The sequence below is a fragment of the Rissa tridactyla genome, chromosome 14 (assembly GCF_028500815.1).
Source record: "Rissa tridactyla isolate bRisTri1 chromosome 14, bRisTri1.patW.cur.20221130, whole genome shotgun sequence".
NCBI lineage: Eukaryota > Metazoa > Chordata > Aves > Charadriiformes > Laridae > Rissa > Rissa tridactyla.
In genome coordinates, this window is record NC_071479.1 from 11,559,061 (window position 1) to 11,587,055 (window position 27,995).

General features: G+C 51.4%; 1 protein-coding gene across 4 annotated transcripts; it reads left to right on the forward strand.

Moving 5' to 3' along the window:
- Positions 1–2: 2 nt before the first annotated feature.
- LRSAM1 (leucine rich repeat and sterile alpha motif containing 1) lies at positions 3–27,995 on the forward strand. 4 transcript variants are annotated; one of them, XM_054220480.1, is made up of 25 exons: positions 3–82; positions 4,310–4,493; positions 5,097–5,153; positions 6,786–6,830; positions 7,294–7,371; positions 8,218–8,286; positions 9,032–9,116; positions 10,566–10,687; positions 11,867–11,957; positions 13,448–13,578; positions 14,216–14,245; positions 15,258–15,380; positions 15,470–15,609; positions 16,066–16,110; positions 17,125–17,195; positions 17,979–18,078; positions 18,984–19,071; positions 19,809–19,883; positions 21,441–21,521; positions 23,767–23,862; positions 24,440–24,538; positions 25,358–25,489; positions 25,931–26,012; positions 26,311–26,459; positions 26,953–27,995. In XM_054220480.1, exons 2-25 carry the CDS (start codon positions 4,422–4,424, stop codon positions 27,076–27,078), a joined length of 2,187 nt encoding a protein of 728 aa, XP_054076455.1. In that variant the 5' UTR covers positions 3–82; positions 4,310–4,421; the 3' UTR covers positions 27,079–27,995. The 4 variants fall into 4 exon arrangements, with proteins under 4 accessions (XP_054076455.1, XP_054076457.1, XP_054076456.1 ...); XM_054220481.1 differs by lacking the exon at positions 3–82 and adding an exon at positions 123–232; XM_054220482.1 differs by lacking the exon at positions 21,441–21,521.

Here is a 27,995-nt window from a genome sequence, read left to right on the forward strand (position 1 = left end):
GATGGTGCCCGTGGCCCGGAGGTCACGTGACCCCCACGAGGGGGGCGGGAGGGGAGGTGTGGTGTCATGGCGGCGGGGAGCGGTGAGCGGGGCCGTGCCGGGCTGGAGAGGGGGGGACCGGCCCCCCCCGGGGCCTCGGCAGCGTGTGTGGGGCTCTTCTCTCAGTGCGGAGACGCGGGGCCTGGCGGGGCCGGGTGTCGCGGCGGATCGGTGGCCTCTGCCCCTCCCGAGGGTCCGTGAGGGTGTGAGATCCCCCGGGACGCGCCCGGGCTCCTCAGGAGGGCGAGGGAAGGCGCAGGGCACGGTGCAGCGCTTCTGCTGCCTCCGCAGGGGCGGCAGGGCTTTGGGAGCCGGCGGTGCCCGAAGTTGCCGGTGTGTTTGTTGCGGGAGGAGACGCCGCCCTTGCTCATTGTTGCTGCTTTCCTCAGGTGCCGGGGCCGGTGCGGGCGGTGCTCGGGCCTTCAGGCACAGCACAGCTCCGTCCTGGCTGATAAAAGAGTAAAGAAGAGGAGGATCGAGAAAGATAGCCTTTGGAAGCTGTGTGAGGGGGACGCTGCAGGGGATCCCTAAAGAGAAGAAGAAGAAGAATAGTGACAGTAAGGGGAAGGAAGGACTGAGAGGCAGAGCTGGAGCTGGTGAAGAAGAGAGGAGATTTGTTTCAGGCGTTGATTGGCAGCCGAGGTCCAGATCGAGCAGAGCCTGGTTGTTACAGGGGGTGGTACAACTGTTGTGACAGCTCTCCAGCACACAGAGCAAACGTGCTGTGGGAGAGTCAGGTGCAAAGCTGCAGTTCACCTTCTGCCTTCGTCCCGAATCTTGTCCCGGTGCATGTTGGGCTGCAAGGCTTGCTGCTACCGCTGCTATTGCTCGATAACTCCCTCTCAGTGAGCGGGACCTGCTGCCTGAGAGGTGTCTGGGGACAGCACTGTCTTCCAGGACTAGACGGCATCTCTGCAGGAGCCCTGCTCAGATCCAGACACTGGCTTACAGCTCCATTGCTGTGCTTCTGAGCATGGTTTTCCAGGGAAAATAAAATTTCTCTTTCTTCCAGACCCCTATCTTGTCTGTTACAGCGCCGTGCCATATTTATGATGCCCAGAATGTTTTTAAGAATTGGGGTTTGATTTGGGTCCATCCGTGTTGCTATTTCACTTTGGTTACGTTTGTTTGTAAAATTAGGGGGTTATTTTTATTTTATGCTCAGCATCCAAACAGCTGCAGACTGTAAAACACACAGTGGCCATTCCCCTGCCCTTTCTTGCCCTGTTTGTGCGTTGCTGCTGCTCAGGCAGTGCAGGTGCCTGCAAAGACGAACCTTAGGGACCGCATCCTCAGGGACGCGCGGTTTGCAGCTCATGGATGTTCGCTTACTGCAGGGTGGGTGCCGACCCAGGCACTTACGCATAGTTCTTTCAATAACTTAATAAGTAAAAAATACATCATATAAAATATGGTCACGTGTCAAAGGCCCTTCTCGTTAATGACTGCTGGGTGCTAGTCTCGCTTAAAATTGATGATGTTCAGCAGAGCACCCAAAGACGATGTCACAGAGCTTTGTCAACAGCTTTGCTGTTGCAGAGTCGATGTGTCTTTTCACTGAGGCAAGTTTTGACATTTAAAGGCTGTTCAATCCAACTCTGATCTCTTGACCCCTGATACGATTCTTTCCCTGCTCAACTGTCTGTCCTTTAGCCTTCATGTCTTTATATATTTTCTTGGGTGAAATTTTAATGATTTTCCATTATCCACACAACTAATAAAAGGTATCTAGCTGTAATAGAGAAAGGGAAGACAAGACAAGGGGATGCATAAGTCCTCAGCAGAGAGTTGAACCCGTTCAGCAGAGTTACGGATACCTTGCTGCAAGCACCCTTGTCCTTCTGGTTTCTTATCTATAAAATTCCTCCCTTTGTTTCTATGTGTGATGGCTGACCCTTGCTTATGGCTCTTGATTGCTTTCCTGCATTTCCAAACATTTCCTGAGAATGAACTTCCCTTCTTGCCTAGTCTTCTGAACTTTGGCTCTCACCCTGCCTCCTGGCAGGTGTGTGTGAGGGGCATTTCGGCAGTCTGAACTAGTTAGAAAGACAGCAAAGTGGGATGGCAGGGAAAGAGCCGTGAAACTGTTAGGGTTTGTTTCTAACGCACAGAGTGAGTTTGTAGCCACCTTCTGCTGCGTCTCGTAGCTTGTTCCAGCAGAGCGGTAAGAGCAGTACAGTGAAACAGGACATCCTTCCCCCCTTGTTTCTGGAGTGAAATGAAGGGTAGTTGCTTGGATGCATTTAGACTGAAGTTCTGTTTTGATTTTACACTAAGGATTTATCTGCATAAAGCTCTGTTTAGTTTTTGGCAGAGATCTCCATGTGCGAGGAACGTCTCTGGCTGCATCCTGTGGGTGCTTTTCAGTATAGTTTGGGACCAGTTTGTAGACACGGAGCTGGCAGAGACCCAGCTTTTTTATGTACAACACATGAGCTTCACTGGGCACTAAATTAACTGTGTTGTATAGTTGTGCCATTTACTGGTGAACGTACTGGTGAACTGGTGATGTACTGACTTTTTTGTATTGTTTTTAAAATTGCTTATTAAAACGATGTTTAAAAAATACCTTGCAAAGTGAAACTTTCCGTGCAAGCTTCATAGCGTGTATCTCAATTTGGACTTCGGGCAGCCGTAGCTCCTGCCTGGGCCCACCCTCTTTGCCGTGCAATGCTGATCATGGCTCCTTACGTTCCTTGTGCACCCCGAGGCTTCCTGCCCAGTTAGTTCAGGTCTCCCCCTTCGGGCTCACTGCTGCTCTTCTGCTCTTCTCCCATCTTACCCCAGTCTTATCACCAAGCCAGACTCAGTCCCTGCATCAGCTCCCTTTGTGAGCTGTTGTTCACCAGCAGCCGCAACTTGGACTCTTTGCCAGTTTTTGCCCCTTGCTCTCATGCAGCATCAGACGAACCCCTTTTCTTCCTTGATTTTATTGCCCAGCTGGTCCCCAGCACGCCAACTGGTACCCATCTAATCACCAGCTGGCATGCCCGTGTCTTCTCCAGCCTCAGCTTTCTGCCTTCCCACAAAATCTGCCAACACACTCCCTTTTTTTCCCCCTGCTGATTCAGAGTACTCTTCCAGAGCTGACTCCGGTTTCTTTTACCCCTTCACCCACCTGCAGTTCTGATTTCACGAGGCATCTTACTGCGATCCATGCTTTCCTCTTTCTGGTTCACCTTCTCTTCCCTTTACACTTGAATCAGCTGGTGGCTTTGCATACAGCCCAGTTGAATTAACAGAAAAACATTCTCCAGCTCTCAATCCTGTAGTGACCTGGAACAACCGTTTCGGGGAAGGTCTGGCTGCCCTGGGGACACGGAGTGTGGGGGAAGCTCCTGAGTGCCTGGTGGGGCAGATAGCTCACCCCAGCATGTGGCTGGGGCAGCAGCATTTGGCTCTGGTTTGTAGTTAGAGTTTTTCTGAAGTGAGATTCTTTTAGCTTTGCAGGCAGTTATTAGACTATTGGAAATTGATTTAGCTTTATTACAAATCTGACTTTAAGCTATTAGGTGTTTAAGCAGAATCCTTTCATCTCACTGTGTGGCTAAAATGGTGAAAATATTTCTGCCTAGAAAGCAAATGAATCAAGTGTTTTCTTACCTTGAGGCAACCCCTAAATCTGAGAAGCAAAGTTTAGCTTGGGCTTCCCAATTTGGTGCCTGTGTGGGGTCCCCGTGACGTCCGGGGAAGCGGCTGGGACGGGCTGTGTGATGAGCCAGGGGAGGCTCTGCTCTACTCCGTAGTCATCAAGTCCCTTGCAAACAGTTATCTGTATTTTGAACCTCACTGGGGTCTTGTTTGTTCTCACTTGCCCTGGACGGGGAAGGCAGCTGTGTTGCTCTCAGGATTAGGAGTTTTTCACATTTCTAGCCTAACTTTATTCTAGAACGTTTTATAGTGGCTTATTATTGTGCCAGAATTGACTTTGAGTTTAAATAGTTTTTGTCCCTACTGCTTGATCTGTTGGGACAGTTACAGCTTTTTTAGTTCCTATCCTAGAGGGGACCCTGTGTTTTCCTGATGGCTCAATAGCCTTTCTCCGTACCGGTTCCAGCTTGACTAACTTTATCTGGCACAGGGATGACCACGGCAACCAGCGCGTCTCAGAGACACAGCTGTGCTTTTGCGGCTCGTGCGAACACTTCCACCCTGGAGGTGTGCTGGAACCAGCCTGTTTGATCCATCCAGGGAAGGGCTTAAACAAAGACAATTGCTGAGACAGTGATTTTTTTTCTTTTTTTTTCTTTTTTTTCCCCCCACTTATTAGAGCGCAGTTCTGGAGTCCAGGCTCCCCAGCAAATGCATGCTCCCGGAGCCCACTGCCTTTACTTATGCTGATCATTTGTGCCACTGAGACGGAACTATAGTCAAAACTAAAGATGCCACTCTTCTTCCGTAAGAAGAAACCCAGCGATGATGCTCGGAAGCGCCTTGAATACCAAATGTGCCTGGTAAGCAGCGCCGAGGTCTTTTCTGTTCTCTGTCGTGGATGCCGGGTGAATCGGTATGCCCCCTGCGTTACCAGAGGCACCTGCGTTTTACAAGTGGCAAAATTATGCCTGTTGGATGTCTGTAAGGTGTTTTGGAAAGGAAGGCTTTGTTATGTACCAATAGTGAAACCGGTTTTATTGAATTTATTCAGTTGGAGGGTTTCTGATCAGCTCCTGTGGGGTTGAGGAGATATAGCTTAATCTGTCTGTTCTAGGATTAGTTCTGTATTGCATGAACTTAGTTTAGGTTCAGGATATTGAGTTCTGAAGACTTAACAGAGGCACCAGCACAAGCAGGTTTTATTGCCTCTTGCAGTACCTTTTAAAGAAAATAATTCCAGAGATGCAATGCTGCTTATGGTGAGTTTCAGTTTGTCCAGTGTCCAGTTTCATTGCTGTTAGCAGCTGCATTGGGTGTAGTCATCTTTGAATTACATAGCTGCGGCAGAGAACTGTGATTGCATTTTCTGGGGAGGGGCCAGTTGAGTGGTTTAGTCGATATGAGCAAGAGGCCGTGTATTCCTGCACGGTCTAATTCTCTGGATGCGTGTCTTCTCTCTCCAGGCAAAAGAAGCTGGTGCTGGTGACATTCTTGACATATCCAAATGTGAACTCTCAGAGGTACGTTCGCCACAACTCCCACTATCAGCTCACAGGTCTGAATTCTCTGTCTGGTTCTTATTAACAACTGTCAGATTTAGTATCACGTCTGTGAGCCTTGAGACAGAAATGGCCTTGTTACTGGTCCACTTCTTCCTATGTCTGCTGAGCTCTGGCTTTCAGGTGAGGGTTTCTTCCCCGTTTTTTAGTGGGAGATTGCCTGTCCTACCTGATGCTTCAACGATATTTCTGTCCTGGGAATCCATTTTCATTTGACAAGGTGGGAAGGGCAGAGTATCCTCCACCAGTACCTTGGCAGGACCCTAGTTTGGGACCTCATGGTCTAATTTTGCTGGTCATAAGGGAATTTGTTTGCCAAAGTCTGACTGTTTCTAATCTTAGAGCTACAAAGTCTGCCACCTGTACTTATTTTTCTGTATAAGTGAAAATTCCTGGTTCCAGGCTGCTGGTTAAGGATGGAAATCTCACTTCCAGCTTGGTTTCTTTTATGGCAGCCAACTAAATTAGAAACAAGCTGTCTGCTGGAGTGTGAGCCGTTAGTGACAGATTGCCAGACTTTCAGAGGGGACACAGCTTTTCATTCTGGCAGCCAGGCAATCCTGTTAAGCAGAAGCCCATTTCTATTTCACTTTCAGATTTTATTAATTGTCCCGTGTTTCTAAAACACATTTGTACCCGTGTAACCTTTTGTCACAGGATGCCTTTACCAAACAAGCTAATAGATACTACACTGCTCTCTGGGGAGAGATTTGGGACCGTCCTGGGGCGGACAGCTGTCTGCTGTGCAGTATGAAATGGCTTTGCTGAGACTTTGGCATGTTTTATTCCAAGATCAGAAGCCAAGAGCATCTTGTGTGTAGGTTTGCGAGCTGTGTGGGACAGTCTGCGAGCCCGTCTGGGTAAAAGGCTGGCAGACAGAGGAAGCACTGAGCCAGCTCCATCCATAGCTGCAGCTGGTCTTGGGTGCCCAGCGGCTCCTTTTGGATTGGTACCATAAAACGCTACCTTGTTGTTTCTTTTTAGCCTTTGTTGTTTCAATAAATAAAGTGAGACATCAGTTTGGTCTTAAAATTAACTCTGGACAAGAGTTTGGCTGATGCTGGTTCCATGCTGCAGAGCAGGTCCCGGTGCTCCGCCTTGGCCGGCGTGGGCTGTATTTGGTGGCACATCCCTTTTCTGTCTGCCCCTCTCCTGCAGAGCCTGGCACATACGAGGACACCGAGTCCCGCCTGTTGCTCACCTTTCTCGTTTAGCCCCCTCAGCGTGTTTGCCGAGGTTGCAAAACCATAGAATACATTTGTATGATGAGGAACTGAAAATATGCCTGAACTCTTGAGTCATCTGCACATTGAATATTAAATCACGCAAGACCTGAACTTCTGCCTAAACCTCAGTCTGTTCTCTGCTATGCACGACACTGGCTTACTGTGCAGAGCCATTGCCAGCCGTTTAAATGGAAGCTAACTGGGAAGTACTGGCATCCTGGGCCAAAACCAGGGGCCGGTAATTTTAAGTATCACTTGTGTTTTCATTAAAGTTAGTTGTTCACACTTTACAGGTGGATTCTGTAGAAGTGCTTACAAAGATAATATCTCGAGAAGTCTGACACGACTGTTTTTTAATTGTTTTTAGGTTCCTTATGGGGCCTTTGCAACTTGTAAAGTCTTGCAAAAAAAGGTAATGTTGCAATCAGAAATTATTAGATAATTCTATTATTATGCTTGAATACTTTTGTGGTGTTTGAAATGACTGTATGTGGTGAATACTTTTGTGGTGTTTGAAATGACTGTATGTGGTTGTTTATATGTTGCTTCAGAAGGAGTTTGCTTGTAATGAATTTGGCCACTTGTACGCTACTACGTAGAGAGCAGTTTGGGTAGGGCGAATCCTGTCTGTGTGCTTCAGAGCTAACTTCTGTCATGAAAGATGAGATGGTCGTTTCTCTCGTAGCCTATCTGTTGATATTTCTCATGTAAGGAGCTAGGTTCTTGTTTTAATTGTATTATTTTAATATTTTATATCATACTGAATAAGATGTTGTGCTCTTATACAGCCTCCATAATTAAATCTCAACAAATGTGCTTGTTCTAGACAGCAGTGTCTCTTGTGTTCCTGTTTCCAAGGGATTTTTCCTCCTCAGGTGCTGATTATCCATACGAATAATCTGACATCTTTAGTTCCAAAGTCCTGCAGCCTCCTGAGTCTCATAACTGTGAAGGTAATTGTGATTCTTAAGAGTTAATCTGAAGCCTATTTTCCATGCATTCTAGCTGCATTAAAACACAGACACCCAAATAAATCCCTTCTGTCTGCCAAGAATCAGCGAAACCCGCCTTTCCTAGTTTTCCCTCCCAGGTAGACAAATAGCGGTTTGTATGAAATCGTAATCGGTCCCAGGACTCATTTATCCTCTTCACAATCCCATACTTGCCCCCTCAACGGCCTCTCACGGTGGTGGTCGGTGTGTTGTGGGGTAGATCTGTCTCTCTCCTGCACTGGTGGCGCGTTTGACTGGGACCGAAACTGGTGGTGGGTGACCGAGTGTGATGGGCTGTATTGCCGTACCCGTCATATAAACGCTGAGGGCTTTCAGCTCCGCCACCTGCGTGCTGTGGTTCCACAGGAGGCAGAGTCATTCCAGCAGCTCACTTCTCCCCTTGGAGGGAGGTCTCCAGGCGTAGTCCTGCCCTCTCCCTGCGCTGGTGTTGGAGCAGTGCAGCTTCCATGGAGCACTTCAGCTCACCGATCCTGCAGAAAATGTCTTTTTCTGCCAGGCTGGCTCCATGGAAGTGATTTATCCAGTTGGCTCGTCCAGTTCTGTGGAACAGCTCCTTTGGTGTCACCGCTCTCCCTAGTCTTTTGTGTCTTTATCAATATATAGAGGTTTGAGTTTTCTAAAGACCTACAAGAATGAAGTGCCTATGTCTCCTTGAAAACTTAAGCCACTTTTCTAAGCCCCATTAGAAGTGAAGTAGTTTTCATTGCTAGATAATTCATAACCTTTCATTCTTGCACCATGACTTCTTTTCCCAACCTTGTTTGATGAAACCATCTGTTCTTCCAGGTTCTAGACCTGCACGACAACCAGCTGGCATCGCTTCCTGCTGATATCGGTCAGCTGACATCTCTTCAGGTAAAAGATTTGCAGCTGCATCCCAAGTGTCTGTAAAGGGCATGTTACAGGACAGCACGAATATGGGGTTACTGCTATTTGTTTTTAATTAATCACAACTTAAATGATGGTCCTCAGAATGTCAGATCTGTCTCCTTGACTTGGCTGTTGCTGTTGAACGGGCTTGTTGGAGAGGGAGAGCAGGAGAAGAGCAGGAGAAAGGCAGGCACACTGAGTTATATAGACCCAGCTCAGTGCAAGGGCCGTCAGCCCGAATGGCTCATGCTGCCAAACCAGTGCTGTGAGCAAGCAGAGCCGGAGCTTCCAGTCCTCTTGATCTCCCAAAATACTCAGGTTTTACCATTCTCCCTGGTGTGATTATGTGGAGAACTCAGTGCAGCGGGTCATAGTGCACGCTGAGGGTCCTCTCTGCTCGGCGTGCGGCTTTAGGTTCAGTCACCGCTCCCTGTGGGAGCTGGGGAGGGGGAGCGCTGCCCTGGAGGGGAGGACACTCTGCTGCCCGGTTCCTGCATCTGGCTTCAGCGCCTGCTGCTGCTGTTGGTTGTGAATAGGGTTTCTTGCTGCATGTGGTAGCTAGACATATTCTGTGTCCAGGGCTTCTAGAAAATTTTTTTTTTTTTTAAAGCCTAAAACCAATTTCAAGTTGCCCTTCTGGGCCTGAGAGTAGTCCCAACAGCAGAGATGTGTAGACAGCCTGAGACTTGTATAAAGAATATCTTGAATATCTTTTCTGTTAATACCTTAGGTCCTAAACCTTGAAAGGAATCTTTTAAAATGTCTTCCACAATCTATAGGAGACCTTGCCCAGCTCCAGATGCTCAATGTGAAAGGTATGACACACATTTCTTGTCGGTGCTCTGGGCAAAGCACCATTTATTATCTGGGTTGTGTTGAGCTGCATTTGTAATTACTCCTTTCAACCAAAGCAAGCACCGAGTAGTTTACACTATGAATGCTAAGGAAGAACACAAGAAGGATTTGAATTCAAATAGTTGTCAAGGCAGGGTAAATCATCTAAGCTGAAAATGACTCCTAAAAATTCCCCGAGTTATTTGGAGTTAACTAGGGTTGTTCGGCTGCTTCTTAGCAAATGCACACACTCTCTGCCGTGGTTCCTGCCGTGTGGTTCAGCTCATGGCTCTTGGGTTAAACTTGCTCTGGATGATGTTTTCATTCAGCCCATTGCCTTTTCTCAGAGGAGAGGCTGTTGGGTCATCGTGCCTGATCTCAGCAGCTGGAAGCGTACTTGTGTGCCTGCACGTGGGCAGCGTTTCAGAGCCCCAGCTGCCTCATGCCTGCAGTGTCGAGGGTGCCGAGAGGGCTGGAGGCACACGTCTTCCTCCGGGAGCGTGAGACCCACCTCGAGCTGGGAGTGCTGTGTGTGTCCTGCAAGAGGAGTCCCAGGCCAGGGCTTGTCCCCCTCTGGATAATGATTTAGACCAACCTAAGAATGCAGATTCAAGTGTAAGAAAAGTAGTAGGTCTCTGGCAGAAGCAGTTCAGTAACACAGGCAGAGCAGTCAGCCTGGGTGAACTGAATTGCAATTAAGTCCATGGACACGCACCCAGAGCTCAGTCCTGTGAGCCTGTGTAGCCCTGCCAGCTTTGCACAGCCCTAACACAAAGGTCATAACTGTACCTCTTGTGAAGATTCCCGGGCATTTTCTAGATACGCAGTGCCATAAATTTGGGAAAAAAGGAGGCTGTGTTACAGGGAGTTGTTGCTGAAACAGGGAAGGAAATGGAGGGCGAGGAACTTGGCAGTACAGCTTAGTTCATTGCCAGAGCTGTCTGCAGCACCTGGCCTCTGAGCCCTAGATGTGCAGTCCCACACCAGTCCCCTTTCTCCCATCTCTGGTACTTGCACCAAAGGAAAGGATCATGGAATCGTTATGGTTGGTAGAGACCTTTAAGATGATCAAGTCCAACCGTTAACCTAGCACTGCCAAGAAGACTTCGTGTTACGAATATTCTCCCGATAAAGAGCACAGATCCAACCTGCAGCAGTGACCTCAGCTAAGAAGGTCCTTTCAGCATGAGGAAGCACTGCTGGACCGCTGCGCTTGGGCTGAGTGCAGGTAGATCTTGATCCCCATTTGCCTTGGTGGGCAATGGCAGCCTTTGGAGTCCTCGTGTGACCCAGGACAGCCCCATCCCTGTAGCAAGAGTATGGAAAATGAGTCATGTGTATGATTATGGTTTGGTGCTCCAGCAGATGAACTTGCTGGGTTCTGCTTTGGAAAAGTTATGTGGTACTAAATAGCTTTTCTCTCCCTCTAGGTAACAAGCTGAAGGAGCTGCCCACTACTGTGAGTGGCTTGCGGAGTTTGCGCACTCTGGATATCAGTGAGAACATGCTGCAAGAACTGCCGCGGGTGCTGGCTCACGTCCGCACGCTGGAGGTACACACACAGCCAACCGCGTCTCTCTTCCCTTCCCAGGCTGCTTCCTTTCCTACTTGCTCAATATGATAATAAATTTAGCATAGAAAGTGAATTTTTAGGGCTTGGGCAGGACGTGCTGTGGCGATTGTAACAAGGCTATATGTGGTTCACGGAGTCCGAAATAGCTTTTACGTACCCTTCCTGCTTTAGTCTTTTATGATTACTTATTGACATGGCTTAATCATGACAAAAGGAATCCACAGGGAGCGAACCCCCAGGTGTTATCTGCCAGGGCTTTGAGAGCACGAACTGTGCTTGTGGGCTCAGGTTGACTCAGCCACTTTCCACCAAGGCTGATTCTAAAGGAGCAGATGGGATATTTCCGATGAGTTTTGTGCCTCCGTTGCAGTGGCAGATCCCTGACTCATTGTCAGCCTCCGCGGGCTTCTGGCTCCCTGGAATGCACATTCAAAATGGGACAAGCATCGAGATTTTTATGGATGTGTTACATTCTGGCTGCCAAACTTGTCAGTACTAAAGTGGCGCAAATGTCAGGCAACAGGGCTGACTCAGACACCGGCACGGAGGATGTGAATAATTGCTCTCCTGTCTCAAACACACAACATTAGGCTTCACTTCTCTTGCGGGCAGTCTCTGAGATGAGGGCTCTGCGCAGCTTGCTCCCCTGTCCTTGATAAAGTGGTTCCTTTCTAGCCCTTTCTGCTAAGCCCTTCTCTACAGGAGGCAACATTAGGTCCTTTTGGTGGCCAATGTTGTAGGGCAAAACAGCAAGCGGTCCTTCCACTCGTTCTTTATAGTACCCCTCTCTGTGCCCTTTGTGTCGCCATCCCTTCCATGCGTCATGCGTAAGGGCTCCAGCACACTGAAATGTAGTAGAAGATTTCTGTAGTTGAGTAGTCCTGTGCCCTCTTGTATTTAAACACAAAGTAGACGTGTCCGCATGAGGGGGAAGTTCCACTGAAGGGCCAGCTCAGAAGCTCCCAAATAAGGGACGCCTCTGAAAGGTGTCAAACACCCAGCAGAAATTCAGTGCAACCTCGTATTTAGGTCAGGATTTACGGTAACATGAAATTATCACTCCATAAGTGAAATTTTGGGGAGCTGCAAGGATAACCGCGGTTGGACTCTGCCTGGGCCATCAGAATAACCTGGAGCTCTGTGTGTTCTCTTTTGGAGACGCTGACCCTGGATGCCTCTTCCATGAGCTACCCATCACCTGATATTTGCAGTGCAGGTACAGAGTCCATTCAGCAGTTCCTCTGCAAAGGTAAGCACGAAGGGCCTGTGGACGGCAGTGAGAACTTGGGGGGCTGCGCTGTGCTCTGACTAGGTGCTGTGGCGTGTTCAACGATTGCATTTATGAAGGACAATTGTGTTGATGGGTACAAGTTACTCCTGGGGAGATTTTGATTGGACACAAGAGGAAAATTTTCACAATAACAATCAGCCATTGGAATAGTCTCCTCAGGGAAGTGGTGGATTCCCTACCATTGGGCACTTTTAAGGTTTGGCTGGACAGGGTGCTGGTCCGTCTTGTCTAGACCGTGCTTTTGCCAAGAAAAGTTGGACCAGATGATCCCTGAGGTCCCTTCCAACCTGGTGTCCTATGATTCTATGATTGCTTCTATGACAAACATCGGATTGGCTCTGCTTGGGGTGGTGTCTGATGCTCTGCACGTGTGGCAGGCTGCTGGGTGGGTTATGCGTGTTTGCTGGCAGACAGCAAAACAGGAGTCCTTCTTTTAGACTTGCCTCTTACTGTCACACTGAAATTTATAATGGTTTTGTTAAAACATCAGAAAAGCTGGGTCAGAGACTGTCTGAGTGACCATCAGAAGTCATTGCATCTCTCTGTGGTTTTGTTTTCTCATGTGTATTTTCTCAAGTGGGAGGATTGAACAAGAGCGAATGGCTTCAAGCTGCAGCAGGGTAGGTTTAGGCTGGACAGTAGGAAAAAATTCTTCCCAGAAAGAGTGGTCGGACACTGGAATAGGCTGCCCAGGGAGGTGGTGGAGTCACCGTCCCTGGATGTGTTTAAGGCTCGTTTAGATGTGGTGTTGGGGGATATGGTGTAGGGGAGAACTTTGTAGAGTGGGGCTGATGGTTGGACTCGATGATCCCAAGGGTCTTTTCCAACCTGTATGATTCTATGATTCTGTGATTAGGCATCATCCAGGTAGAGCTGCCCTGGGACAAGGAGATAGACTCAGTAGTCATTCAAGGTCCCTTCTACCCTCATTTTCTATGAGAAAGAACTTGGGGCCTGCAAACTGATGGTGTGTTAAGAGAAAGATGAAACCGGGTAGAAAACTCAGAGGACAAAAATAACGTACTGTGAGTTTGTAAACACTGAGTTTTTAATATAGACAGGAAGGTTTGGTAGACGTTTTATGCAGGGGAAGTGCCTTGCCAGACATTGTGCTAATCCCTGAAATAAAAGGACAGTCAGAATTTAGTTTAATAGGGGCAGTAACATTTGCAGCCCTGCAGAAGTCAACGTGCCTGAACTTGCGTGAAGGAAGCATTTCTCTCTCAGCTTTGATCATCTTCCTGGTGGGGTGGGGTGGCACTATCTCCTCTCAGAGCTTCTTGTTGCTAAACCTGCCTGAGCTGAGGGAGCTCTTTTGGATGCTCGTCTGTGCATGGGGAGAGCGAGCACAGTTGGGAGCAGTCTCACACATCAGCCAGCCCACAGCCATGCTGCCAAGGAGGTCTTCAAGCACCAAATGTTCTTGTTTTGTGTCTGATACCTTCCAGAGTGTGGAATTGCGTACTACCCTCCCTCGCAGTATCTGCTCCCCGTGCTGGAGAATGATGGAGGAGGAACATCAGTGGATGGGGTGGACAGGGCAGTGCACAAGTACTTGGAGGAGGAGAGTGAGTGGCAGGTGAGGCTCTGCTGTGTGTGAAGTTGTGTGAGAGGGTTTTGGATTTGTCTCTCCACTCCATCAGTGGATCTCACAGCAGTTAGCACATCATCCCTCATCACCTTGGCCTCCCTGAGATGCGTCTTTTGGGACCAAGAGAGCATCAGGGCTCAGAACCAGGCACAGCACTGTGGGCGTGGGTGGCTCGTCACCTTCCTGAGGGCTGAGGATGGTGTTACCACTGGTGACTCCTGGAAGACGCATCGCAAAGAACTGTCTCCATCCTTGAAAGCCATGGTGCAGTCGAGGGGCAGGGGTGGCAAGGTGACACGGTGTGTGCAGCGTGGTAACACGTGCGGTTTTTTGGGGGGACAGCAAACTGCAGAAGAACCTTGTGATTCGCTGCCAAGTGCTAGGCATGTCCGGCCCTTCCTGGGAAAGGCAAGGCGCGTCGTTAGGTAAGCTGTGCTGATTAGCAAGTGCAGAGTGAATGTCTGTGACCCTGGAGAAGCATGAATGACTGGACTTTGTGGCTGTGTAATCTTGTGCCTTTGGTTGATGTCTTTACTCAGTTAGGGGAAAATATAACATAGGCTAATAATATCTATTAAAAGTGGCTCCTTGGAGTAAATGTCTGCTGATATTGTTTATTTTTCAGAACAAATTCTTGGATTATGAGAAGAGGAAGGTAAGGATGAACCCCTGCAAATGCTTTGCCTGCAGAATAGCTCCACTTTCTTTTCTTTTTTTCCCTCCCTTTATCCAGTTTCTCAGCCAAAACTGAACGTTTTGAGAACTGATTTCTTGCATAACCCCCCCCCCGCTCTGCCAGAGCCGCTCACTCCTGGCTGCAAGCGAGAGCGTGGGGGAAGCTGTGGCTGACTCGTCTGACACACACAGCCGACAAGCTGCCGTCTCTCTCATGAGCGAGCAGCTCCAGTTTAAATCAGTCTGGGTTTGCGGAGTTGGATCTGGGGGCTTTCACACCAGGTGGCTTTTTTCTTGCCTCTCTGTGCTGAAAGCTCGGTTTGTTTGTCACACGAGGTGGGCAGACGTGTGCGAGCAGTCCAGGCACAGGCTGCTCAGTACGTCCCTTTGGCTCGTGGTGCTACCGGTCCTGCTCTCTCCTAGCAATCCTTGTTTCTGTCCTCACCTGCCTGCATTTTTAGGTTGCTTTTCTTTTTATTTCACTGCTCTCTGTCTCTTCCCCCATGCAAGGCTCACTTTTAAATAATCACAAGCTCCTGTCATGCAGTTCATCTCTCCCTGTGGCTAGAGCTGCTTGTAGCGGGTTGCTGCCTTCGCTCTGTTGTCTTCAGACAAGGGAGTCCCCTTGCCATCTGGAATTGAACACATCCTTAATTTTGGGCTTCCCTCCAGGTGTCTGTGCTGGCTGTTTCAGTTGTATGAGCTGATGCCCAGGGACTTTGGCGTCATGACTGTGAAGTGAGTTGTGGGGAGTTTGGAGACTGTCATAAAGAGAGCAGCAGCTTCTGCATCACAGTTTTTGGGTTCCTAAGGAGATAGTGTTTCCATCCCGTAGTCAAGCCTGCTATTAGCCATTTGGCTTCCTTTCTTGTAGTTAAGGGAATTACTGTGCCTTGTTTTACGTTTTTGCCAGAATTTGTTCTTGCCTGGGAAGGAGCGGAGCCAGCAGTCTACTGATTTCTGGCATTCATCTTTCTTCTTATTCCTCTCAGGAAAAAAAAATGCAGGAGAAGCTGGAATTTGAGCGGCGCCTGAACATGGGGCAAAGAGAACATGCTCTGCTTGTTCAGCAGGTCAACAGTCAGAAGGATGAGATACTACAGACAGTGAGAGAGGTAGGTCTCCTCTGGGCCGGCCCCGTACAAGACACTGCCTTTCCTAAATTGACCACGTTCTCCTTTGGTTCTCTCTTGCTTTGGCCTAGGACCAGATGAGGCTGGAGGAGGGTCTGACAAAGCACCAGCGCTATTTGGAGGAGGAGCGCCTGAAGCTGCTGCAGCAGTTGAAGCAAGCGGAGCAAGGCATTGCCGGCCGTATCCAGAAGCTGCTGGAGGACAACCAGAGGCAGGGTCCCAGAGTGTCTTGCAGTGATCTCTGTCCCTCAGGGGCTCATGTTATTTGGTCCCATTCTGAGTGGTTCATTTTACCCTTTCTGAGCGTTATGGAACTGGTCAGGATTGATGTCTGTAGGTGGTGCCTTAGCTGTTGAACTGCCAAAGTCCCATTTAAAGGAAGTGGAATTTGGCACCTTAAAAAATAGTGTTTCGCACATATGTGTGCTGTTAGAGTTTTGCAGTGCCGTGGAAAAAATTAGAATTCCTCATGGAAGGTGCATATTTGAACACTGGTTCTTAGGTACCGCTGACCTAGATCTGCTGGATCCCCCGCTGGGCTGGTGTTGACGCAAGGTTACCAGCCTGCTTAAAGCTGCTCCTCTGTGCATGAAAAGCAAAGTCATTTTCTGCCCTCTGGGGCTGTCCTGCTCAGCTTGATGGAAACCTTTTGTTGTGTCTTTTTTAGGCAAAAACAAAGTGCGGACATTCTGAAATCCTTGGAGAATGAGAGGTGAGTCTCCTTGAAATAAACTCTTTTAGAAAAAGGGCAAGAAGCTGGGAAAAGGGCTGGGACCTTCCTTTCAGTCTGAATCCACCTTAGGTCAGGGAAGGTTCATCTCATACCTGCAGCTGGTTCTGGTCACTGTTGGAGGCAAAACACTGTACTAGATGTGCCTGGTCTTACCCAATCTGGTAAACCCTATGGAATAGTGATTTTACCTCTTTTTCATCTCTGAGTGGCCCTAGCTAAGGAGTATGGGAACAAACCTCTGTATTCAACTGACAAGGACCAACAGAAATCTCGTATCTGTTGGAAAGCAAGATGTTTATGAAGGAATGTGTACAGGCTGGGAGAAATACACTGAAAACAAGGCTGGTTGTTCAGCCAACACTTTGAGCTGGCTCTGCCACCAAAAGTGGTTGTCCCCAACTGTCCCCTGCCTATATGCTGCCCCCTCCCTTCAGCCAACTATTTGTGCTGTGACAGTAAAGTGGATGGTGGGGGACTGACCTGGCTGAAAAAGAACCCCTTTGTATGTCAGATGATAGTTTTTCAGCCACCCCGGTTCCTGATCTGTTAAGGGGCGTCATGTGGGTTTGTGCTGGGACAAGGACACGGGAGGTGGGAATGGAGGCCAGGCTCTGACACTGCTCACTTGGGTCAGCTTTAAAGTGCTCGTCAAGCCTCAAGAGAAAGGAAGGTAAAAAAAGGGGCTGGCACTGTGTTTGGTGAGAGTGTGCGTATGTTGTATAGATATTCTGTTTCTCAGAAAGATCCGCTTTCCAGTCTAAGAAGCAACTGTCCTCATGGTTTTGAGCAAGACTGATGTTGTCTCCCATGGATTTAGAGGCCCCTTGCCAAGAAATCGCTGAGGCTTTTGTGTCTCTGATAAGCACATGGCTTTCCTGAGGAGGTGGCAGGGTGAATCTGCCCAGCCCTTAGGCTCCGAGCTGGGTGGGTGGAGGAGGAGGGAGATGGTGCTTGGTTGAAGGAGTGGCTGAATTCTTCTTGTTTGTTTGGCAGAATAAGGATGGAACAGCTGATGGCAATAACACAGGAGGAGACAGAACATCTACGCAGAAGGGAAGTGGCCTGTAAGTCCAGACAACATTTTGGGGTGGTAAGGTGCAAGAAAGACCTGTTTCCCCTGGCGATATGCTTGAACAGGTGACAAGCATGTGGGAGGTGCTCTGTCACACGCACATCCTTGCTGCGCTGCGTGGTACGGTGGGGCAGAGCTGCAGGGGGTAGCATTGCATGTGTACTGTAGGTGATCCACTGCTTCCACCCGCACCTCGCTGCCGGTCCTCCTTGAGGTGCAAGCTATGCTCCCTGCGTAGCTGCAGCACGTCACACAAGGAGTTTGTGAGGCTGGAAACAAGCACACAAAGTGCTTCATATTTCAGAGGTACCAAACAGATGTTAACTCATCAGGTTCACGAGGCAGGAGGTGTCTGGTAAAGAAGAATGGTGCTAGGGAGCCTTTTCTGCTCATGATGATCGTCAACAGATCTGCCGGGGTTGCAAGGGAAATGGTGTGTGTGTGTTGTCACCCCAAGGATGGGTTACTCGCAGTGGGATGGGCAGAGCTGCAGCCTGTCTGGGGGTAGGGGGGCAGTGTCTGGGCTCCTCTGAGCTCTGAAGAGATGCAAGCACAGGCAGAGAGGAGTTTGCTCATCTAATTTCCCAATAAATAGCTATGATTCTTGCAGCTGAATGATTCTGCTCTGAAATGAATGAAATGGAAAAAACGAGGACAGGTTGGAAATGAGAGAGAAGGCACTGTTAATCGCGAGTGATTGTAGCAGCAGTGGTAGATGAGCGCCTGTTCTAGACACCCGCTCCTGACGCAGACTGACAGCCCTTCTGTCTCCTAGCTGCCATGCAGCAAATGCTGGCTGAGAGCTACAAGAACAAGCTCATCCAAATGACCTACGAGTCTCGTCGGCAAGACCTTGTCAACCAGGCCTGCTCCAGGTACAGTGGGAGTTGTCTGGGGCTGGTGGTACTGTTGTAAAGTCCCTTTCTTTCCAGCAGTCCCCGGTGTAATTCCCGTATGCGCACCCAGGAGCTCCTGCAGCTGCTGGAATGCAGCAGCACCGCCGTGTAAGAGCGGGTGACAATGCAATTTAAAGAAACTGTCAAACTTGATTAAATGAACCACCTTCTAACCACAAGAATATGCACTTTGGATTAACCATCACTTTTTTACACTGTTTATTTTACTTTACACATCCTGCTAAATATGGAGAATGAAATCAGGCTGGTCTTGTTCCTGTGTCCCAGCCAGTTCAGTGTCAAACTCTAGCACGGAATTCCTTTCCTCCCCTCCCAGGGCTGTCTGAAGGATGCTGTTTGTATATATGTAGGACTTGTTGCACTGATGTAGGTACAGAAAACTTCTGTCTCTCTGTATTTGCAAGATGGTGAGAAATTTTAATCTGGCAGCGTCTGGCACCGAACAGAAACACCCTTGTGTGCCTGTGACCTGCCCTACGGAGGGCAGTGGGCAGACACGGTCCTGACTGCAAGTGCAGGCAATATATGGCCACATTGTCCGGGTCTCCTTCATCAGCACACCCTTTCCAATGTGGAACACTGATGTGCAAATTCATCACCTGAACACTTGCCGGGGCAGCAGCAGCCCCTGCGTGGACTTTGAGCTGTGCACAGGCAGCAGTGGTGCTTCTGCTCTGGCTTGGTCTGTGGTGCAGGTTTGATTTGGTTGTAGGGAAGGAGGTTTTAAATCTGTCAGCCTTCAGGAACATTGCTCAGTAACAAATTTCTCCATTCCTGGATTCCCTGTTGTCCGCTTTTCCTCTTGTTTGCATTGAGAGTCTCAGACCCAGTGGTAACTCCATGGCAAATCCTTCTTCTTGCAGCCTGGCTGAGATGGACCAGAAGTTCCAGCAAATCCTGGCTTGGCAACAGCTGGATCAGAACAAAGCTGTCAGTCAGATCTTGCAGCAGGTAGGCGAGGGAGCGAACTGCTTGCAGGGTCGGGGGGATCAAGGGAAAGCAACTGCACGCGAAAGCAGCATCAAGGGTGGGTCACAGGAGCAATGGTGGCTGGGCTGGGCCGTATGCAAAAGTTACTTTATTTAACACCACACGCTAAATTTTGAGAATCTCTGGTATTCTAACAAACTGACTTGGGTGGTTGAAAGAAACATGTATTTATTTTTTAACTAGACAGAAAAATTTTCAGAAAAGACAGCAGCACAGACCATGGGAAGCAAAACTGGTCTAATGATTAATGGAGAGGATTTTGAAACAGAAGTCCTGTCTTTTGGGCAGGTTTCCTGGGTGAGTTGGGGCAAGCTGCCTGCAGGAAGCATTTTCAAGGCCTCTGCTCCTTTTGAATACTTCATTTTGAACCTGGGACCTCTGCAGCTCATTCTTCAGAAGTGCTGGGCACTATTGCATAGCCTGGAGGCTCAGCGCTGCTGAAAATGAGAGGTGGGGTTCCTGCAGAGCATTCAAAATGTCTGTTTGAAGAGCATGAATATAACTTCTGTGTCTGTCTGTAAAGCGGGTGTTACCTTTCGGGACTGTGGGCTCTAAGTCATGGTGTAATGAGGATGCTGTTGCCCAGGGTAAGCACTCTTCTGGTGCTTCAGCATGAGTCACTGCAAGGTAACAGGGTTCTCAGCCCATTTGCAGCTGCATCAGCAACCTCACTAAGCAGGATTTTGCCTGTCCCTTAGATTGAGATGCAGAAGGCTGCCTTTGAAGCTCTCCAAGTGAAGAAGGATCTTATGCACAGGCAGATCAGGAACCAGGTGAGTCAGCGACAGAAGAAAGAGCAACCAGCTACTCAGCTCATACACCATTCGATGAGACGCTTCTGAGGAAGATCAAAGGGCTGTGAGCGTAGAGCAGGGTCTGGAGGAAATGAAGAGCTCTTGTATTGCTAAGAGCTCTGTAGCAGAGCGTTGGGCAGTGCTGGTGGGTTAAACTACAGGCTCCCAGCTCCGTAGGAGGGAGTGACAATGCAGGTTTTAGGTTCGTGGAAGTAGTGGAATTGCCATTGCTTCAATCATCTCAGCACGAATGTGGATGAAGTGCTGGAGAGTGGTCACTAGAGGACAGACCTGCATTGCCTCTGTAGGCGTCATCTGCAATTGCAGCTGCTATTTCCTTCAGGTTATGTACTTAGCAGGGCTGCTGTTTCCACATGAGTCCACTGCATCTCCATCCAGCACATCGGAACTGCACCTTGAGCCATAAGTTCACTTTTTCTTTCCCATTCTTAGCCTGCCTTTCTGAGCTCCATTCTGCAGAAGGTGCAATGCGATACTCAGGGGGAAGAGCGAGAGCTGGTGGAGAAAGTAACGGTGGTTGATGCACGAGTATGGGAAGATAGCGGAGGTTGATGCATGAAAATGGGTGGCTCGTTTCTGACAAAGTGCTCCAGAATCTTCCCTCTCCTGATCTGACACTAGCAGGAAAGTCTCAGGTCAGGAGTTGGTGGATAAACTTAAGAGCTTGGATATATTGAGTCACTCAGTGACCACTCTGCATTGTGCTAGAAGCCTATGGATTGTGCATGGACAACCCAGGAGACGAGTCTAACAACCCTCCATTGCTTGAGTTCATCAATAAGAGCCCTGCAGTTTGCTCCCATTTGCTCTGTAAACAAAGGGAGTTTGTTCCTTGATACCGTGGCTGGACCCTGGACCTTTTCCTATTAAATCCATCCCACCAGCAGCCTGCACAGGCAGCGAACGGGCAGGAGCCCTGGGTTCCGTCTGCTGCAGAGCCCCGGTGTGGGCAGGAATTTCGTGGTTGGTGGCGCATGTTAAGCAGCGCGGCCTGGGGATGGTAGAGGTGGCCTGGCAGATAGGCGAGCTGGGCTCTCATCTTGGCTTTGCTGGGGGATCTTGGGCAACTCACTTCACCTCTCTGTGTCTCAGCTGCCCCACCTGAAAGAGCACGTATCATTATGGGATTTGTTGGAGCATCTAGAAACCAGGACCCTGCCCCAGTTCATCTGCAGTTGCAGGTGGTGCTAGGAGGACTTTGACAATCAGTTGCTGCCTTCCAGAGTGGCTGCAAAACATTTGGCCTAACAGACTGATTGCAGCTCGCTTCTAGACTTGAGCAGAAGGTGTTTAGAGTAGAGAGACAAATAGAGAGTGGGGGACACAGCTCCTCAGGCAAGAGACGAAGAGCGACCCTAAGAGCATGCATCATGGAAGGGCATTGGCAGGTTCCCCAAACTTCTGGGCAGCTCTGCAGTGCCGTCCCTCCCAGGGCAGCAGTTAGACCTCATTTTAAAAGAGCATAAATTAAAGTCATTTCACATGTCAGTAAAAAATGTTTCATCTTCTGTTTAGATTAAATTAATAGAAACAGAGTTATTGCAGTTGACACAGCTGGAGTTAAAGAGGCAAGAACTGGACACAGAGACGCTGCAGGTATGTAGGGCTCTGGGGCTGCCCCACCACTCTCTCTCGGCTCTGGGATCGCAAAAGCTCCACTTGCTTCTTTTGCTCCTTGCGGTTTCCAGATGGTTTTATGCTTAGGCAGCAGGGTACTTCCCCCCAGGACACCACAAAACCCTCTTTGTCGTGCTAACATGGGAACGTTGCTGCTGCTCCTAAACACCCCGGTGCGTTTTCAGGGGAGAGACAAGCGAGCCAGCGCTGATAGCAATGGGTGGTTCCAGGTTTGCTGGGTGGGGAAGGATTTTGCGATCCAGTTGTTGGCTGTCCCAGAAACACCTGCCTGCCACGCCTCGCATGTCTTCTGACATTGTTGTGTTGTGTTTTGTTTTTAAATACCTGCCAGTGGTGGCTGTCAGCTCTCCCCCTTCATTTCTAAGCCTCGTCTCCCAGGCTGCTCTGCCCCACCATCCCACATTCGATGGGCTGACCTCATCAGCAGTCACATGTTGAGAAATATCAAGTTTGGCTTAAGCAGCTTGGCTTTAAATTTTGTTATAATGCCTTTGCATCAGTTGTTTTCTTGTATGTGCTATTTGCCAGATTAGGTCATCTGTTTAGTGAGCCCAAAATCAGTAGCAAACCCCAGGTGGTTTCCAGGAGTAGTGCACCCAGCAGGCTGGTAAGCGCTGACTTAAGACCAGATTGACTCTGAGGCCTGTGCTGGTCACCTTGAAGTGTAAAATTTGGGTTATGCTGCCGTAACTCATGCAGCTCCTCCATACAACGCTGCAGTGTCGGAGGCCTGATGGTGGGGGACTGCCCAAAGTTCATGCAGGGAAGACGAAGGAACCCCAGCAGACATAGTTCACATGGCAGAGGTGATTCCTGTTAGTGACCACGGGAGCTCCAGCAGAGTGCAGAAGGTGGGGCTCTGCCCAGCAGGCAGCACAGCACGTTCGCAACTTCAGCACTGGATGCTGGGAAGCAAGGTGTGAGACAGCTTCATCTCTGTTTACCCCCCGGCTGTTTGGCCATCTACAGCCCAAAGGTTCCCTGCTGTGATTGAACCCGCCCCTCGCCAGTGCATGGCGGGGGTTGCAGGGCCCACAAAGTGCTTTTCTGTGGTCATGCTTGATGCCCCCCGTGAAGGAGGCTCTTGCTTCCTCCCCCAGTATACAGGTGCTTTAGTAATGAACTTGATAAGTCATCGGAAAGCGGGAAGAACCAAAAGCACCCTGAGAAAGGGGGGCGTTTGCACAGGTCTCTGGGGCAAGGTCAGTCTGGGAGAGAGCAATCCCGGCTCATCTCAAGGTGAGCTGAAGCTGCCCAGGTTTCTCATCTGGAGCAGCTCCCTTGTGTCGTTAGTCGTCCCTCTGACCTCTGCGGAGGTCCTGACGCAGAAGAGCTTTCCTGCCTCCATCAGGGCAACGCATCTCTGATCTTTGGTGGGTTTTGCCTGTGAGAGACAGGCGTTCCTGTCTCCTGCTTAGACAGAGGACCTTGTCCCTGTGCAGGGTCCAGATGCGAATCACTGAAGGTTTCCCCACACTTCTTTAGGAGGTCAGCGCCTTCTAACAGAGTCCTTATCCCTTTGTCCATGGACATCTGAAATCCTTGTGGCCGATGACTACTGGCTTCTGCTAGTTAATGGTCTTCCCAGCTGGTATGAGCTACCTGGGACTGAACCATGCAGAGATGCCACATGGTCTGAGGTTCCTGAGACAATTAACCTCTCCTCGTTTCCCAGCGGTGTGACCGCAGTGATGACTTGCCTTGCGGTAAGTACATCTCACACCAAGGACCCGGGGGTGCTTGGTGTGGGACCCCAGAGAAAGCAAGGCATGGGGAGGTGGCTACCTTACCTGTCCTGCATTCCTGCAGGCTTCCAGACCTAGTTTCAGGTGGTCTGTCTCAGTTCAGGAGGGGGACCGTGAACACTTGGGATGCCACTGACTGAACTTCTGGCGGAGTGATGAAGAGCTGCTGCAGGCCAACATGGCCTGGGGCTGCCTGGGGTGTGCTGGGGGTTGGCACCACTGGATAACGGTCAGTGCAGAACCGAAAGAAATGAGTTCAGCTTGGCTCTGCCCTGCCAGCTGCTGGGAGAGGGTTCAGGCTGTCTGCTCAGCTGGGCCGAGGGCCTGTGGAGCACTGGACTTCACATCTGCTGGGACTGGTTTTGGGTATGGTGAGTGCTTTGCTGGAAGTGAGGGCAGGCTGGTTGCTCGCAGCTGGACGGTACGGAGATGTGGATGCCGGAGTCCTTCTGTTGCAGGGGGTGATCATGGAGCAACGCCAAGCGCTCGGCTACCTGCTGCAGCAGCTGCTCAAAGAAAAGAAGCAAAGGGAAGAAGAACTGCAACAAATACTGGTAATGAAGGCCCCTAATTAGGTGCCGTAGATGAGGAAGCGCATGGGCTGGCTGCAGGGGGAGAGTCCGTGGGTCAGCACAGGGATAAAGGGGAGCAGAGGAGGGCTCTGAGGGGTTGTGTCCAGGTCCAGAGACTAATTTAATTTCAGAAAGTGCTAATGGTAAGCTCTCAGGGGCGCAGTTACTGCCAGTCCCTGGTGCTGTGCGAGGCACCGTCATCATTGTCAGTCTCCCCCGTCAGGAAAGGGAGTCATGGCGGGGGAATGAGCGCAATCCCCCAAGGGCCCTGCCTGTGGTTTTGTAATCCTGAAGACCTCCAGACTCTCCTGAGCTTCAAGAGACCAGGCTCCAGTGTCTGGGGCAAAGTGACCAGAGGGATGCACAACCCTAGACTGGATGTGGGGATCAAAGTGGGACCAGCCGGCAGAAGGCCGGGAATGCCCATTATACCGTGACTGTGCCCATTGCAGCGCTCTGAAGGCTGGTGGTTTCCCCTCCTATGCGTCCAGCTCAGGCTTCCCTAAATAGCACTTGCAGCGTTATCTCGGGCTGTTGAATGAATGAGTTTGTCTTCCAGCTGGAAATGGAGGCAAAGAGCGAAACCAAACAGGAGAACTACTGGCTGATCCAGTACCAACGCCTGCTGAACCAGAAGCCCCTCTCGCTGAAACTCCAGGTCGGTGCTGCAGTTAATGCTCTCACCGTAGCTGTGCTCTGCCCTGCAGAGTGCAGGGGAGCGAAGGCAGCCCTGCCTGGGCCCGCAGGCTCAGCCGAGGCAGGGAGCGGGGCACAGATCCCTCACACAGGCTGACGAGCCAGGGGAGAGCCCGGGCTGCCCTGCATTTAGCCGTCATGCTCTGAGCGGGGCTGCCCAGCGGCCCTCTCTCATTCCTGTGGGTTGGAGGTTACGGGGCTGCCCGGGTCTGTAAGGAGCCAACCCCTCAGCTCCCTGCCAGCGGGAGCTGCCATCCCACCATCAGCTGCTTGCCAGGAGCAGAGGGCTCTGAGCACCTTCCAGCCAGGGCTTTTTGTTCCAGCTAAACCCCCAAACAGCTCCACTTGGCTCCCCAAATTCCCCTGCAAATCTGTTTGAATGCGGCAACTCCTGTCCGTTCCTGCCCTAACATATTGAGTCAGGACTTTGTGCTGTTAAAACACCCGCGGGGGTGGCCACAAAGGGACGGGTCTGAGCTCTGCCCGTGCCGCAGAGTGGCTCGAGTTTGCAAAGCAGGTGCTGTTGCAGGCATCGGCTGCCAAAACTGTTACTTTTCCTTCCCAAAACAGCGGTTTGAATTGTGCTCAGGAAAGGCCTAGGGCAGAGCTCCTCCAGCTGTTGGGCGTTCGAGCTTTAGCGTCCTCGGGGGTGAGAAGTGCTTCACGCAGGGCAGAGGGGGGGAATGAGCGCGCTGCCTGGCCGTGCTGCCAGCCGTGCTGCTGCCTGGCCCCGTGCTTTGTCTCGAGAGCGACGTCTGGGAGCTCGCCCGGTGTTTTGCAGGAGGAGGGCTTGGAGAGGCAGCTGGTGAACCTTTTAATCGAGCTGTCTGCGGAACGGTACATGCCAGTCTTTGCGCACCATCGAATATCCTTGCAAGCGCTCAGCACCATGACTGCCAGTGACCTGGAAAAGGTACGAGACAGCAGATACACAGTGCAGGCTGGGACCGACTCTGCGCTGGGACTGAACCTGCCCGTGCTCTGAGCCCGGCTGTGCTCGTGGCTACGCCCACGGTCTGGCAGGAGGGAGTGTTGGTGCTCCTGGTGTGTCACCTCCCAGGAGGGAGAGGTGTCACTGCTGCTCTGTGCCCCATCTGAGGAGGCGAGAGCTCTCCCAGAGCACTTGCAGGGTCAGCTGTGGTTTGGATCTGTCGTTCGACATCCCTCAGGTGCTCTTTGTAGTAGAAAAGGCACCAGGGGAATTCCCTTATCTGGCTTTGACACCTGGCAGAGGTGTTTCCCTTGGCATGGCTGGGTCTTGCCAGCAAGGCCCAAGAGTTTGCAGTGTCCCCTTGGGGCCATGTGTCTCCTCCTTTCCCCTCCGAGAGCTAACAGCCCTCCCCCTGCACCGCAGATCGGCGTGGCGGAGGCTGGCCTGCAGCGAGCCATCCTCAAGCGAGCCCAGGAGATCCTGGCTGTGGCCAAGACGATCCCAGGTACCACTCGTTCTTTTCCACCTGGTGTTTGACGCTCGCAGCAGGTACTTGAGCCTTGAACGGGGAGATCTGTGGGGCCAGATGCTTCCCTCTGGGGAGCGGAGCCGTGCAGGGCTGCTGTGTGAGTGGGAGAGGCAGGGGCCGCTGGCGGAGCGCTGCACTGTCAGGCTGGTACCATCGACTTTCTTACTTATCGGAGCCCTGAGCTCCCGTCTGCTTGCAGCCATCCCCGTGCGTGCCGGGTGGGTGGGAGATGGGCAGCTCTCCTGGTGCTCAGACCTCCTGCTTGTGGTTGCAGAGCTGCTGAGGACGGTGGATGCCGAGGTCCCTGCAGCTCCAGAGCCCAGCGCTCCCTTCGAGGAGCCCCCGAGCCCTGTGGTCCCGACGGCTCCCCCGCTGCAGTGGGACGAGAAGAAGTCAGAGTGCGTTGTCTGCATGGAGCAGGAGGTGAGACCCCGGCACGCACGTGGTGCTGGAGCAGGATGTGGAGTGAGGGCAGCATCCAGCACATCCCCGGGAGCTGTGTCCCCAGCCTGGCTCTGGGCAGTGCCTGGGTGCTCATCCCTCCAGCTCCGGAGCGGGGAGGGAGGGAGGGAGGCAGGGCAGGGCTCCCAGTGGGCTTGGGAAGGAGTTTGCTGGGCTCCGGCACTGGACTGTCCGCAGAGCCGCCGTGGGACGCTTTCGCAGGGCTGCTGGGTTCAGCCCTGACCCGAGTCCTTCCCCCAGGCCTGTTGCGCTCCTGATCTCTGCACACACCGTGCTGGGCTGTGCCGGGGATGGAGGTCGGGGTGCGGGGCGCAGCCTTCCACGCTGTGACACCCCCGGGCAATCCCTATCTCCCCCAGCCCCGTTTTCTCCTGTGCTGGAATAGAGTGCTGCTGGGATGAGTGTTAGGGGACAGCAACACTCACCGTGTCCTCTCCTCTGTCTCTTCCCCCAGACCCAAATGATTTTCCTGCCCTGTGGCCACGTCTGCTGCTGCCAGACCTGCTGCGAGCGGCTGCACACTTGTCCCCTGTGCCGCAAGGACATCACCCAGCGCATCCGCATCTTCTACAGCAGCTAGGCAGGGCAGAGGAGGGCAAGGCTGCCCGGCACCGCCTCCGTCACCCCTTCCCCGGTGATGCTCCTCTTCTGCTCCGTGTCAGTATTAGAGAGACACTCGCACAGCATGACCAGCACCGCCCTCCCCGTGCACGGCCCCAGGCTGGCTGCCGGCTGCACCCAGGAGTCTCAGCATCCTCCATATTCCCCGATGGCTTCTCACCCTCCGCTTCGGGTTCCTTCTTCATCTGCGTCCCCTCCTCCTGCCTGCCTGCCCAGCGGCCTCTTGCCTGGGAGCACTGGGTGATGGAACTGGGTGCAATTCTGCCCCTTCCTCTCTGGCTGATGTATTTGCCTTCAGAAACGCCTCTCGCTCAGCGGGGACGCAGTTAGTGCCATCTCTGAAGCCACCGTGATCTTGCAGCTCCCCCGCTGTAGCCGGGGCAGTGCCGTGCTCCTGCGTCGAGCGCTGCTGCCCGGAGGTGGGTGAATATCCCGTGGGAGGACTCGGACAGGGGCGTGCGATGCTCTGGGGTTGCTGACGGGACCGTGTGTGACACCAAAGGTCTGGGGTTTCCGCTCTGGTGACGCAGGGGAGCGTCTCTGGGACGCTGGTGGGCTGCAGCCACGGGCAGCGGGTGCCAGGGCAGAGCGAGGGGCTCCCCGACCCCTCATTCGTCCTCCTGTTGTAGGGGAGAGTCTGCAACGGCCCCAGGTCCAGGACTCGAGGGACCCGCTCTGGCCAGAGGAGCCCAGGGGGATCCCTCACCCAGGGCCCCCAGGCTGTGAGCGGGAAGCGGGGCTGCTGCCCGGCAGCCGGCGCGAGTCCCGCGGGGAGCCGTGGGGGCTGGGGCTGTGCCCGGCGCCGCTCTGCATGGCCTCTGCGCGTTGGCGTGCGGGTTGTTCCCCAGTGTCATTAATAAATAACATCCCAGTCAA

Bases quoted from the DNA above. Each gene is read 5' to 3' on its own strand.
- LRSAM1 (XM_054220480.1), top strand. From the start codon at position 4,422: ATGCCACTCTTCTTCCGTAAGAAGAAACCCAGCGATGATGCTCGGAAG. The intron at 4,494-5,096 runs GTAAGCAGCGCC...TTCTCTCTCCAG, and splicing joins TTGAATACCAAATGTGCCTG to GCAAAAGAAGCTGGTGCTGG. The intron at 19,884-21,440 runs GTGAGTCAGCGA...TCTTCTGTTTAG, and splicing joins ACAGGCAGATCAGGAACCAG to ATTAAATTAATAGAAACAGA.